The 13,145-nt window shown below is 42.2% G+C and overlaps 1 protein-coding gene across 4 annotated transcripts; it reads right to left on the bottom strand.

The window, feature by feature from the left end:
• Positions 1-2,471: 2,471 nt before the first annotated feature.
• Positions 2,472-7,197, bottom strand: RETN (resistin). Of its 4 annotated transcripts, none has more exons than XM_072144606.1 (5): positions 7,094-7,197; positions 6,778-6,830; positions 6,260-6,439; positions 6,062-6,211; positions 2,472-2,686 (listed from the first exon to the last, which is right to left on the bottom strand). In XM_072144606.1, the coding sequence occupies exons 1-5, from the start codon at positions 7,165-7,167 to the stop codon at positions 2,562-2,564; spliced, it is 582 nt and encodes a 193-aa protein (XP_072000707.1). In that variant the 5' UTR covers positions 7,168-7,197; the 3' UTR covers positions 2,472-2,561. The 4 variants fall into 4 exon arrangements, with proteins under 4 accessions (XP_072000707.1, XP_072000706.1, XP_072000708.1 ...); XM_072144605.1 differs by having other exon boundaries at positions 6,062-6,331; positions 6,380-6,439; XM_072144607.1 differs by having other exon boundaries at positions 6,062-6,259; positions 6,380-6,439.
• Positions 7,198-13,145: the final 5,948 nt, after the last annotated feature.

The following is a 13,145-nucleotide window of genomic DNA, read 5'->3' as shown; positions in this document are numbered from 1 at the left end:
CTGCTATGCAAGATGAGATGACACTGAGTTATTAAAAAAATAAACGTAAAATAAAAAGAAACTGGCAGACTGTGCCTAATTGAAATCAAACCCCTAATAAATTTTCCCACTTTGGTGTTTGAGGTGGATATGTGTGTCACTAAGAGCTAAACACAACGGTAGCAAGTCCCCCTGCTAATTCCTCACAATATGGTACTAGCTGCACTACTAATGCCAGCAAGCCCAGCCACAAGCAAATAAAAAAAAAAAGTATAACGTTATTGTAGCCCTAAGAAGGGCTGTTGGGTTGTTGTAGAATCACTCCTGCCTAACAGTAAGCTAATAGAACACCCTAACGCTTTCCCTGACCAGCAGCAGCTCTCTCCCTAGCGGCATCCAGACACAGAATGATCTGAGCAGCGCGGGCAGCGGCTAGTCTATCCCAGGGTCACCTGATCTGGCCAGCCAACCACTGCTATCGACGTGTAAGGGTACCACGTCATGCTGGGTGGAGTGCAGAGTCTCCTGGCTTGTGATTGGCTCTGTTTCTGGCCGCCAAAAAGCAAAACGGCGGGAGCTGCCATTTTCTCGAGCGGGCGAAATACTCGTCCGAGCAACGAGCAGTTACGAGTACGCTAATGCTCGATCGAGCATCAAGCTCGGACGAGTATGTTCGCTCATCTCTAATTATTATTTAGCTCTTTAGACTTTGGATTTTATTTCAGAGTGCACCAGGGTTATATGGGTGTAAAAGTTTGTACCCTGTAAATGACTAGTGTCAAAAAGACTTAAGATTTAATTAATTTACAAATTACCTTTACTAGTCATTTCGGCAGGATGGCTGTTATATAATTACTCACATAATACTGTATTATATATATATATTATTATGTACAGGTGGTCCCCTACTTAAGGACACCCGACTTACAGATGGCCCCTAGTTACAGACGACCCCTCTGCCCACTGTGACCTCTGGTGAAGTCTCTGGATGTTACTATAGTCCCAGACTGCAATGATCAGCTGTAAGGTGTCTGTAATGAAGTTTTATTGAGAATCCTTGGTTCTATTACAGCAAAAAATGTTAAACTCCATTTGTCACTGGGGCAAAAAAAATTTTTGCCTGGATCTACAATTATAAAATATACAGTTTTGACTTACATACAAATTCAACTTAAAGGAAATCTACCACCAGGATAAAGAATTGTAAACCAAGCACACTGACATACTGGTGTGTGCCCACTCCGGCAGAAGCAGCTCTTCTTGTAGCTTCGTATGCCTTTGTTTTTAAGAAAAAGAGGTTTTAAAAATTATGCAGATGAGCCTTCGGGGCTCCAAGCTCCATTGACATCTATAGAGTCTGGAGCCCTGGATGCTCATTTGCATAATTTGTGAAACCTTTTTATTGTAAAAACAAGGTCCTAAGAAGCTAAAAGAAAAGCTGAACCTGCCGGAGTGGGCACACACCAGTATGTCAGCGTGCTTGGTTTACAATTTTTTATCCTGCTGGTAGATTTCCTTTAGGAACAAACTTTCTTGTACGAAACCCGGGGACTGCCTGTATATACGGTATATATTACTCACATATACAACTATGGCGACTTGATTATGGGTGTGATTGGCGGTCCAGAGAGTTCTGACATCACAGGCATGTCTTACTAAATTTTTGGCCCTATTTCCCGCTCCCACGCCGAAAAATGAGAGCGCTGAGCTTGGCAATATCTGACAATCCCATAGTATAGAATAGAGCGACAGGACGTATGCTTGACCTGCTGCTCCAGATGTATCTGGCGCTCAGGCTGTACCTTAGGCTTTGCCAGAATTGCGCTATTAACCAGCCACTTTTTGGCTTGAACGGTCATTGGCTGTAGTGGATGTGCAGACGCTAGGCAGGAACGGCGCAGGCCAGCGCACTCGATCGCCCAACTGCATCCCCTTCTCACCCACTTGCCTGGAGATGACATAAAGGGGCAAATAACCGTTACTAATTGTGATCATTTCAGGGCTTGTACGCCAGAATATTGGCATCCAAGCCCTGATAAATGTCTCCAAATGTATCTACCAACCAATCAGAAGTGCCCGGAGCAACTGTGATACTTGCAGTCTGACTCCTTATTCACAGGGTAGATTTTAGGGGAGTTTAGGCCTGCATATCTTCTGATCACTGGGTGTCCCAGAAGCCAAGGCCTAGCAGTGATAGTTCAGAACTATATTAAGCTTTAAAGGAATACTAACACCTGTATGGAATTGTTTCCTTTTAAACCTAACACTTGCAAAATATTATCTGGGTTTCCTACACGAAATTTTTACATTTTGGAACTTGACTCTTAATCCCGTGCACATGCATTAGGTTAAAAAATAAAATTTAGATTTTCGCCAGCAACCACAAGAGGGAGCTGAGAACTGAAAAAACAGTGCGCAGATTATTTTGCTCCTAAGGCGGCATAACAAAATGGAGCTAATTTTTTGCAGCCTCTGATGAAGAAATCAAGCCCTTTATGGTGTTTTCAAAGATATTTTATTGTTATGAAAATTGAGTTAATGTTTTAGCATATATAGAAAGATAACATCCGGGTGATGGGTTACTAGATCTTGCAACAGCGGGCACTTGTCCAGTCAATTTGAAAGCACTCACAGACGCATGTGTCGGAGCCTTTGAAGCTATATGATCCACAACTCATTCCACAGGAACAAGAGACGGCAGTGTAACCTGGAAGAAATAAGGGAAGGGTCCTGTTAGAAACATAAAGCGTAAAGCCAACCCTCAGGGTTAGTGCACCACCAACTGGGATGGGAAGAGACTTTAAAGCACATGACCGAAACCAGGGATCAGCAATCTTTGTCCCTCAGGGAAAAAGATCTAGAACTAGAGTCCCTCTAGTGGGCTTTAACCCCTTAGCGCTCTGCGCCGTAGCTGTACTGCGCTGAGTCCCGCGAATAGCGCTCAGCGCAGTACAGCTACTGCGCAGAGACGATGCCGGTTCAGCGCTGTATAGCAGCCGAACCGGCATCGTTAGCCGCGGGATTTCAACGGTAATCTACCGTTGACATCCCCGGCTAACACCCGCGGTCGGAGTGGGCTCCGATCGCGGGTGTTTAACCCGTTAAATGCCGCGGTCAACGCGACCGCGGCATTTAACCTGCCTTCTGGGGGTCTTTACATCACAATCGGCCCCCCCGCACCGTTTTCGGGGGGGCCGATTGCTGTTTTGGCACCTCTGGGGTCCGATCGGGACCCCAGAGAAGCCTGGAGGCTTTACCTTTAAGATGGCGTCTGTGACGTCATCTTAAAGGCAAAGTGTCAGCCTATGCATCTGCATAGGCTGGCACTGATAATACCCTGCAATACATTAGTATTGCAGAGTATTATCAAGAACAAGCAATCAGATGATTGCTTGTTCATATCCCATGGTGGATCATGTAAAAAAATGTAAAAAAAATGTTTTTCAATAAAAAATTACTTTATAAAACACTAAAAATGCCCATAAGCCCCAAAACATATAAAGAGACATATAACACTCAAAAAAGTCTAAATCATAACACAAACCCCACATATATAGTATCACCGCGTCCGTAACAATCCATAGAATAAAACTAAATAACTATTGAACCCATATGATGAACGCCGTAAAAAAAAAAAGTTAAAAACCCGCCAAAAATTATGATTTTTACCTATTATATCCCACTAAAAATGCAATAAAAAGTGATCAACAAAACATATGTACTCCAGAATGATATTGTTGCAAAGAAAAACATGTCCCGCAAAAAACAAGCCATCAACCAGCTCTGTAGCCAAAAACGTAACAATGTTATGCCACTTGGAAGACGGCGATGCAAAAATGATAGATTTTTCCCCACATTAGGGTTTTATTTGGCAAATTTAGTAAAACATAAGAAAAAATATTCATGTCTGGTATCCCCGTAATCGTATCGACCCATAGAATAAAGATAACAGGATTATTAGGCTATACGGTGAACACAAAAAAAAAAAAAAGTAAAAAATCCAGTACAGAATTGATGCTTTTCTACTCATGACCTCAAAAAAAGTTCCAAAATTTTCAACAATAGGTGATACCAACCCCAAAATGGTAACACTGGAAAAAGCATCTTGTCCCGCAAAAAAAATGCCGTCACATGGCCCAAATAACGGAAAAGCGAAAATGTTATAGCCTTCAAAAGGGGGCAACAAGGAAACTAAAATCCTGGCAGCTGCAGGGTGCTCCTTCCCTTCTGCGCCTTGCTGTGCCCCCATAACACAAGTAATGTCCACATGTGGGGGGTCGCTGCACTCAGGAGAAATTGTAGAACAAATTTTATGGTGAGTTTTCTCTTTTTATCTTTTGGAAATGTGTAAATTTTAGGGCTAGATGAACGTATAACCGACAAAATTTGACCATTCTAAATTTCACCGCCATTTTGATTCAATTACTATGAAGATCTCAAGGGGTTAACAATCTTTGTAAATGCTGTTTCTGATAGTTTGAGGGGTGCAGATTTGAAAATGGGTTGGTTATATAGGTGGTTTTGTTGCTAAATATGTAAAATTTGATTTCAAACAGTATTTATCCCCAAAATAGTCAATTCCGAAAATACGGAAAAGCGCTATTCGATTTGTAGGCCGCGTGACGTCAAAATAAATGATCCAAACATTTCAAAAATTATGAAAATGTAAAGTAGACAAATGGGAAATGTTATTCTGCAAGTTATTTAGGTGGTAAATCTATCTGCCTGAAAACGCGGTGATTTTGAATTTCGAAAATGGCAAATTTTTCTAAAAATTCATCACTTTTTTCTTTTTTTTGTAAATAAACGCAAAACGTATCAGCCAAAATTTACCACTAAAATGAAGTACAACATGTGGGGAAAAAACAATATCAGAATCGCTTTGATAAGTAACAGTGTTCAAAAGTTATAACCATATAAAGAGACGCAGGTCAAATTTCAAAAAAAAGTTGCGAGCCTTAACCTGCAAACAGGCTGCGTCCTTAAGGGGTTAAACTACAACTCCCATCATGCATTGATGTCTGTTATTGTAAAAGTCGTTGCAGCATGCTGGGAATTGTAATTATGCAGCTGGAGTGTTGGAGTGCTATATGCCAATTCGGCAAATTGATGCCTCATGTGACCTCCCCCCCCCCCCCCCTGACCAATCATAGCCATAGTTTTTAGCAAGGGGCGTTCATTTGCTGGATTGGCTGATAAGCTGCCCATCCCGGGAATATGTCCGGATCACGCGGCTGCACCATTACTGAAAATATGGGTCTCTACTAAGGATGTACATTTAAAATTCAGCCCCTATATTCAGTTTTATTATGGGGTTCATGTCATGGTCCCCTGTGTAAACCTGTGTTACACTTTTAGTATTTAGTATTATTGCTAAATCACACACCCTTGGGGGTGATATTCCTTTTTCTCTGTTACTGGAAAACAAATATCCGCTTCTACGGAGACACTGTATCTATATTAGGCACTATTCTGAATACGCAAAGATAATAATAATAATTCCTTTATTTATATAGTGCACACAGATGACGCAGCGCTGCACAGAGTTTGCCAAATCAGTCACTGTCCCCAATGGGGCTCACAATCTAATCAACCTACTAGTATGTATTGGAGTGTGGGAGGAAACCGGAGGACCCGGAGGAAACTCGGAGAGAACATACAAACTCTTTGCAGATGTTGACTTGGGACTTAAACCCAGGTCCCCAGCGCTGCAAGGCTGTAATGCTAACCAATAAGCCACAGTGCTCAATAAAAATGGGAAAAACCAAAAAATCTAATATCAGGGGCCCTTATAGTGTTGTGGTGCCACTTAACCCTGGTAACACAATTGACACATGGGATATGGGACACAAGAATATGTTGGCTAAGAATCTTTAGTGAATATATCAATTTGCTCCCGTATTAACCTCCAAAGATTTTATGATTTTACTCCATGGGTTCTCATACATGGGGTGGTGGAGACAGTACAATGACTTTCGTCCCCCTTGGACACTGGCCAATGTATATTGGATGGTGCAACCAAGTTCTGTAATGATATACCATGCAGAGGACAGATACAAGTCAATGAGGAAAGTTATCTCACCTGTTTTGCACTTGGCAGTGTTTCCATTTTCTTTTTCATCTCTACAGTTCAGGTTGCATGTGCATTTTTCAGTATTAGAACCTCCGGTGTTTCCTCCACTGCTTCCACCTCCGGAGCCTCCTCCACTGTTAGAGCTTCCCCCACCATAACCTCCGGAGCTTCCTCCACCGTTACTTCCAGAGCTTCCTCCACCATAACCTCCGGAGCTTCCTCCACCATGACCCCCAGAGCTTCCTCCACCGTTACTTCCAGAGCTTCCTCCACCATAACCTCCGGAGCTTCCTCCATTATAACCTCCGGAACTTCCTCCACCATGACCTCCAGAGCTTCCTCCTCCATAGCTTCCCCCAACTGGACGAATCCACCAAGGCTGAGAATCTGCAATTTCAGGAGATATGGACTAGTAGGTACAAGAATTTTAGCTTAGCTCTGTTTCAGTGTGACATTTGAATCTTTAACAAATAATGGAGAAATTTAACAAGCTATACTACACGGTATGATAGGCTGCACAAGTGCTTGGGTATCTCCACCCCAAATCTTTTTATGCCCAAAGTGTGAAAATGATGACTTTTAACCCTACTGTTTTCCGTAATAACCTAACATTAGGCCCCCCCTATGATCCATTTCCCTGCAGCGCCACCACAGGAGAAATGAAGTGTTACACATTGTCGTCCTTAAATCGATGGTCCCTCCATGTGATACATGTCAATACTTACATGCTGAAGAAGCCATCAGGCAGCACACCACAAGCGTTAGTAGTGTCATTTTTCTGCAAAACAAAAAGTTACAGTATAAATTTAGACATTACTTCCCAAAACCTTCATGCCCACTGCTGGGCCATTCCTATCTCTAAGTTGTAACAACCTGGACATCCCCTCAATAAACCCAAAGTTCTTCTAGTGGTCCTCCTACTAGATGTCATACTCCACTGCCATAATGAATGGCATAGTTCTTCACTCATCTGTATTGCTCCATATATTCCACCACAACTCCATCATCTCGCACCTTGCAGCCACCATCCCAGCTACTTACCTTCTCTTTGCAGATCTCAAATTTGAGTGAACTGCACCCAGTCCCTTCTTATACCCTGCCACATCTTTATACATGCATGGTTACATTTGCTCACTGCAGATGCCACCCTATAATTTATTTAGGTGTGTAACCACCTGACCCCACCCCATAATAATTTCAATATATATCTCACCTGACATTATGATCATGAGAACAAAACTAAATTACTTCCTTCTATAGTTGACACATACATTGGGTTTTTAAGTTTATCTTACAGCCAATACATGGCTGGGATCAGGAGAAGTTGCTTGTTGATGTCCCTTGTTGATCCGTAATTAAAAGAAACAAACTTGGAGACTGAAAAACTTTTTCTTGCAGTAAAGTTAGTTTACTTGGTGTATGTGCTGCATGGGAAATATAGTCACACTACAAACATTCATTGCGGGGTCCATGTTGGATAAAATCTATCGAGTGACTGTCTGAGCATCAGGGGAGGCATCCAAGAGGAGATCCCCTCTTTGCTTTCTATATTCCATAAGTCTGCAAATTTGTTATACAATGGGCTAGTCCCATGAAGACAAAATTCTTAAATATACAGGCGGTTCCCTACTTAAGAACAACCGACTTACAGACGACCCCTAGTTACAAACGGACCTCTAGTAATTGGTAATTTACTGTACTTTAGCCTTAGGCTACAATAATCAGCTGTAACAGTTATCACAGGCGTCTGCAATGGAGCTTTATTGTTAATTCTGGTTCTTATGACAACCAAAAATTTTTTAAATCCAATTGTCACAGAGACCATAAAAAAATTTGTCTTACATACAAATTCAACTTAAGAAAAAACCTACAGAACCTATCTTGTACGTAACCCGGGACTGCCTGTACTCAGGACAGCAAAATAACACATTCTCTAATTCGCTGTTGTTAACAAAAAAAAAATACAGAATTTCACAGATATAAATCCAACCTGTCTCAGTCCTGGGCTTTACAATTTTTGTTGCCCCTGGATATGAGCATAAATCTTCTTACTACGGTCAGATTCTTCACATGAATAGCTTCTCTTATCTGCACAATGGTGTGTGTTATCTGCCCCTCCCCCTTGCATTACAAGACTAAGTCACACACAGGCACTTCCTGCTGGCAAGCAGCATTGTGCAGAGACTTACTCTGTCATTGGGGCACATTTACTTACCTGGTCCTGCCGCGATCCCCCCTGTGCATTGTCCAACGATCATGGACTCTGGCGGGATTCACTAAGATCGTGCGCCCGATTTCCTGCATCTGTCGCTTCCCCACTTAGGTCCACCGGAGTTCATCATCTTCTTTCTGGTGCTTGTAAGTGCATTGTCTTGCGACGTAATTTAAATGTTAAATCCCGTGCTCAGTCTGTCGCATGAAATCTGGTGCCGATGCAACAAACTCCAATCACGTGCGACACAATCCCCTTCTAAGTGCCTGTCCCTTAGTAGGACCCTTAGTAAATAAGCCCCATTGTGTGTAATATCCAACTGATGGATGTCATCATCTCTCGTCAATGATCTGTCTCATCTCTCTTTCTATGTGTCAGATACTAGTACAATGTTTATCTGAAAGTGTAGATAAACATGGACCCTGATCATCTAAGCACATTGTCAGCACACAGAACTAGATGGATCATGAAGTGTCTGCTTAGAGAGTCCCTGACCACACTCCGGAATCTTACCTTGACTATCACTGAATGATAGGAGCTAAAACAAAAATAAAACTGAGTAAAATTATTGGAAAATAAGGGGTTAAAAATTAAATCTTTATTGTGTAAACATCACTAGGCGATTAAAATTTGAGAACGTTATTGTCCTATGAGCGCTGTCTTTTTCTTTCTCTGCTATCCCTCCGACCCTTAAAAAAATACAGACCTAGGACCAAATGCAGAAACAAATTTAGAACTAAAATCAGACGCAAAAATAAACACAATCTCCAGAATTATTAAAGATCTACAACCAGACTCAGAATAAAATTTAAAGCCAGACGCCAAAATACATTGTACAAATATACACAATGCAGACCAAATAGAATAAATTTAGGCAATATTGAAGTCTGATAACATTTTAAAGTCTGAAGTATAACCTGGTGTCTAATATAAAGTAAGGGATCTTAGTACAGGCAGTCCCCAGGTTACATACAAGATGGGGTCTGTAGGTTTGTTCTTAAGTTGAATTTGTATGTAAGTTGGAACTGTATATTTTATCATTGTAATCCCAGCCAGAACTTTTTTGGTCTCTGTGACAATTGGATTTTAAAAATGTTGGATTCTCATAAGAACCAGGATTAATAATAAAGCTTCATTACAGACGCCTGTGATAACTGTTACAGCTGATTATTGTAGCCCAAGGCTCAAGTACAGTAAATTACCAACATCCAGAGGTCCGTTTGTAACTAGGGGTCGTATGTAAGTCGAGTGTTCTTAAGTAGGGGACCGCCTGTATATGTTTGTGTCTATTCAGGAGTCTGAGTAATGAAATTATATATTTTGTCAGTTGTTAAAAGTCCACATGGTGCGCCTAGGGAAATCTTGTCAGTAAGTGGTCCCTAAACTTTTTTTATCTGGGGACAGGATGCACCCAAATTTATTTATTTTTTTTCTCTCAGGGACCATGGGGTTACCCGACCCGGTCCCTGGGAGAAAAAGTGGTTGCCCCGCAAATGCCCCATACCTAACCCCAACCCATATAATGTGCCATTTCCAGCAGCCCCCGGTCTAAAATGCCCCCTTTCCTGCAGCTGCCCCCTTTTCTATAGTCCCCACCTGATAAAGAAATGTCCACAGCAGAGTCCCCCTTTAATGAAATGTCCACAGCAGAGGCCCCCTTCAATGAAATATCCACAGCAGACCCCCTTTAATGAAATATCCACAGCAGGGCCCACTTCAATGAAATGCCCAAAGCGAAGTCCAACTTTAATGAAATGTCCACCTCAGAGCCCCCTTTAAGGACATGTCCACAATAGAGCTTTGTCCCTCCCACCATTAATAAAAAGGCCACAGCAGAGCCCCCTTAAAAAAAAACTCTATAGTGTGTGCACGCGGGCAGAAGGAGAAAAAGATAGAGCTACGTGGAGGTAAGCATACAGGTTTTTTGTTTTTTTCAAGGGGCTCTGCTGTGGACATTTTATTAATGGGGAGAAGCTCTTCTGTGTACATTTCTAGGTGCTGTGATGTGGACATTTCATTAAAGGGGGGCTCTGCTGTGGACATTTCATTAAAGGGGGGTTCTGCTGTGGACATTTCATTAAAGGGGGGGTTCTGCTGTGGACATTTCATTAAAGGGGGGGGTTCTGCTGTGGACATTTCATTAAAGGGGGGGGGGTTCTGCTGTGGACATTTAATTAAAGGAGGGGTCTGTCATGGACATTTCACTAAAGGAGGGATCTGAGGTGGATATTTCATTAAAGGGGGGGCCCTGCTGTAGACATTTCACCAAAGGTCTTGGGCGGTGGCCCGGCAGTTGGGGACCGCTGTTGTATGTGTCCATTAGATTGTCTGTATTCAGGATAGTTTTTAGGATAAAGTGGGAGATGAAATCTACTTCATCTGATTGAGTTACTGAAATCCCTTGTCCTGGACCTGGCAGGGGTCCTGTTACACACTTTGCATTTGGGCCCAGAAGCTTTAAACTATTCCTCTGGTATCAATGAGTAATAAATGAAATACAGACCAGGCAACGATTTACTGCACTTGACCCATATATTACACCGCTACTGTTCATTTTGGGTGTAGGTGTTCAGCATGTAGAAGATGATAATCTCCGGTTTCTGAATGTACCAGAAGCAGAAGGATTACCCAGCCAGGGCAAGTATCTGCTGGCTAATGGTTTTATGTTATTATAACTATCTTTGTTGCCATTCTTTCCATTGGTTTGCAAAAAGATCTCATTATCTCCTCAATAAAGGTAGCAAGTATGGAAAAACTCAGAATCGGGTGCTGGGTGCTAGGGGAGTAGAATCAGGCTTAAAGTCGCTTGAGTAGATGGGTTTAGGTGCTAAATTGTGAGGTTCCCTAGTGCAGGTGCACCCCTTGATTGAACTCAAGAGTGGGGGTTCATCACACTACCAAAAAAAAATTAAAAATTGTATGGCCTGTACAATATGACAATGCATGCCAATGCAATCCCTTCTATGCCAGGCCATGTGCCCATACAGCAGTTTACCACCACTTGTGGGGTATCAAAAATTGGGTATCACATGTTGCAGAGCTTTTCATCATTTAATCAATTGTGAATTTGTAATTTTTGGGCCAAAAGGAATGTACTGTCCAAAAAAAATTATAATTTCTTAATCTAAACCTTCATGTTGTTTTAACTGCTGTGAAACACCTAAAGGGAAAAAAGAGAGGACACATAAAAAAAAACACTCCAACATAAAGCAGACTGTTGTGAAATGTTAGCACATTATTCAGCTGCTGTGACGGTGTCAAAATTATGTTAAAGAGGATCTTTCACCACCTCACACTCGTGGAGATGAGCATACCATTCTGAAGGGAATGTTTCACAGATCCAGAGGTACTGGATCCAGAGATATCAGTCCCGGTATCTGACCATTATAATCTGTGTTTGGTCAGAGAGGAGGAGCTGGGGCCGGAGCTGGAGGCTTGTGTTATACTAATCTTCTCTCATACTGTCTAATCAGTGGCAGGGTGTGTGATCTCTCTATGCTCATACATTGGGGCACATTTACTTACCCAGTCCCTCGGAGTTCCCAAAAGTGCATTGTTCGACAATAATGCACTGTGCTGCGATTCACTAAGAGTGTGCGCTCGATTTTCTGCATCTGTCTATTCCCTGCTCAGGTCCGCTGGAGTTCAGCATCTTCTTCCCAATGTATGTAAGTGCATTGGTTGCGACACAATTTTAATCTTAAATCCCGCGCTCAGTCCGAATCAGTCAGACGGTCCGGCCCCTATTTCTGTTGCATGAAACCCGGCGCAGCTGCGTCAATATCTGATCACGTGCGCCAAAATCCCCTGCTAACTACCTGTCACAGCGGTGCAAATCCCGAAAATGTTGGGAAGTCCGACGGAAATCCAATCCACGGACCCTTAGTAAATAAGCCCCATTATTTTTATACATTGGGGCTCATTTTCTTACCCGGTCACTGGAGTTCACAGAAAGTGCATTGTCAGACCACAATACACTGTGCCGCAATCCACTAAGATTGTGCACCTGAATATGTCGCTTTTCGTTCAGTTCACCATCTTTTTATCTGTGCATGTAACTGCTTGGGCTTGTGGCACATTCTGAAAGTTAAATCCCGCACTCAGTCCGAATCAGTAGGACCATCCGACGGCACGACCCCCAGTTCGTGCCGCATGGAGGACAGCGCAGTTGCGCCACAAAAAGGGTTGCATGCGACACAATCACAGCGTAACCACTGTGTAAGCCATTTTAACATTGAAGAACGGACACATAAAAAAGTGTGCTGCAAAGCGGCGCAAATCCCTTAGTAAATGTGCCGTCGTGTTGCGCTCAGGATGCAAACGAGATGGAATTGTGAACGCAGTGTACATGCAATGTGAACACAACGTAAACGCCACATAAATGCAAACGTCACACAGACATAAACGGAAATGTGATGCATGTGCCACATAAATGCAAATGCAACATGAATGTTATACAGGCAGTCCCCGGGTTACATACAAGATAGGGTCCAGAGGTTTGTTCTTAAGTTGAATTTGTATGTAAGTCAAAACTGTATATTTTATAATGGAAGTTCTAGACAATTTTTTTTTCTTTTTTCCCAGTGACAATTGGAGTTTCAAAATTTTTGCTGTAATTGGACCAAGGTTTATCAATAAAGCTTCATTACAGACACCTTACAGCTGACCATTGCAGCCTGGGACCATAGTAAAGCATCCAGAGAGCTTCACCAGAGGTCATAGTGGGCAGAGGGGTCCGTCTGTAACTATGGGTTGTCTGTAAGTCCTTAAGAAGGGGACTGCCTGTAGTAACATTATATTTGCTTTCACAACTCGATTGCGGAATGTACACACAATGTTAGCGCAATTTGTAACTTTATGATAATGTAAACACAGTGTAAA

Source organism: Engystomops pustulosus, chromosome 4 (assembly GCF_040894005.1).
Source record: "Engystomops pustulosus chromosome 4, aEngPut4.maternal, whole genome shotgun sequence".
Lineage (NCBI taxonomy): Eukaryota > Metazoa > Chordata > Amphibia > Anura > Leptodactylidae > Engystomops > Engystomops pustulosus.
The sequence above is the reverse complement of the archived record's forward strand: the minus strand, read 5'-3'. Positions and strand labels throughout refer to the sequence as shown.

Coding starts and splice junctions, on each gene's coding strand:
- RETN (XM_072144603.1), bottom strand. CDS start 7,167: ATGTATAAAGATGTGGCAGGGTATAAGAAGGGACTGGGTGCAGTTCAC. Junction 6,440..6,777: donor CCTGATGGCTTCTTCAGCAT/GTAAGTATTGAC, acceptor CTGAAATTGCAG/ATTCTCAGCCTTGGTGGATT. Junction 2,687..6,061: donor CACTGCCAAGTGCAAAACAG/GTGAGATAACTT, acceptor TATTTCTTCCAG/GTTACACTGCCGTCTCTTGT.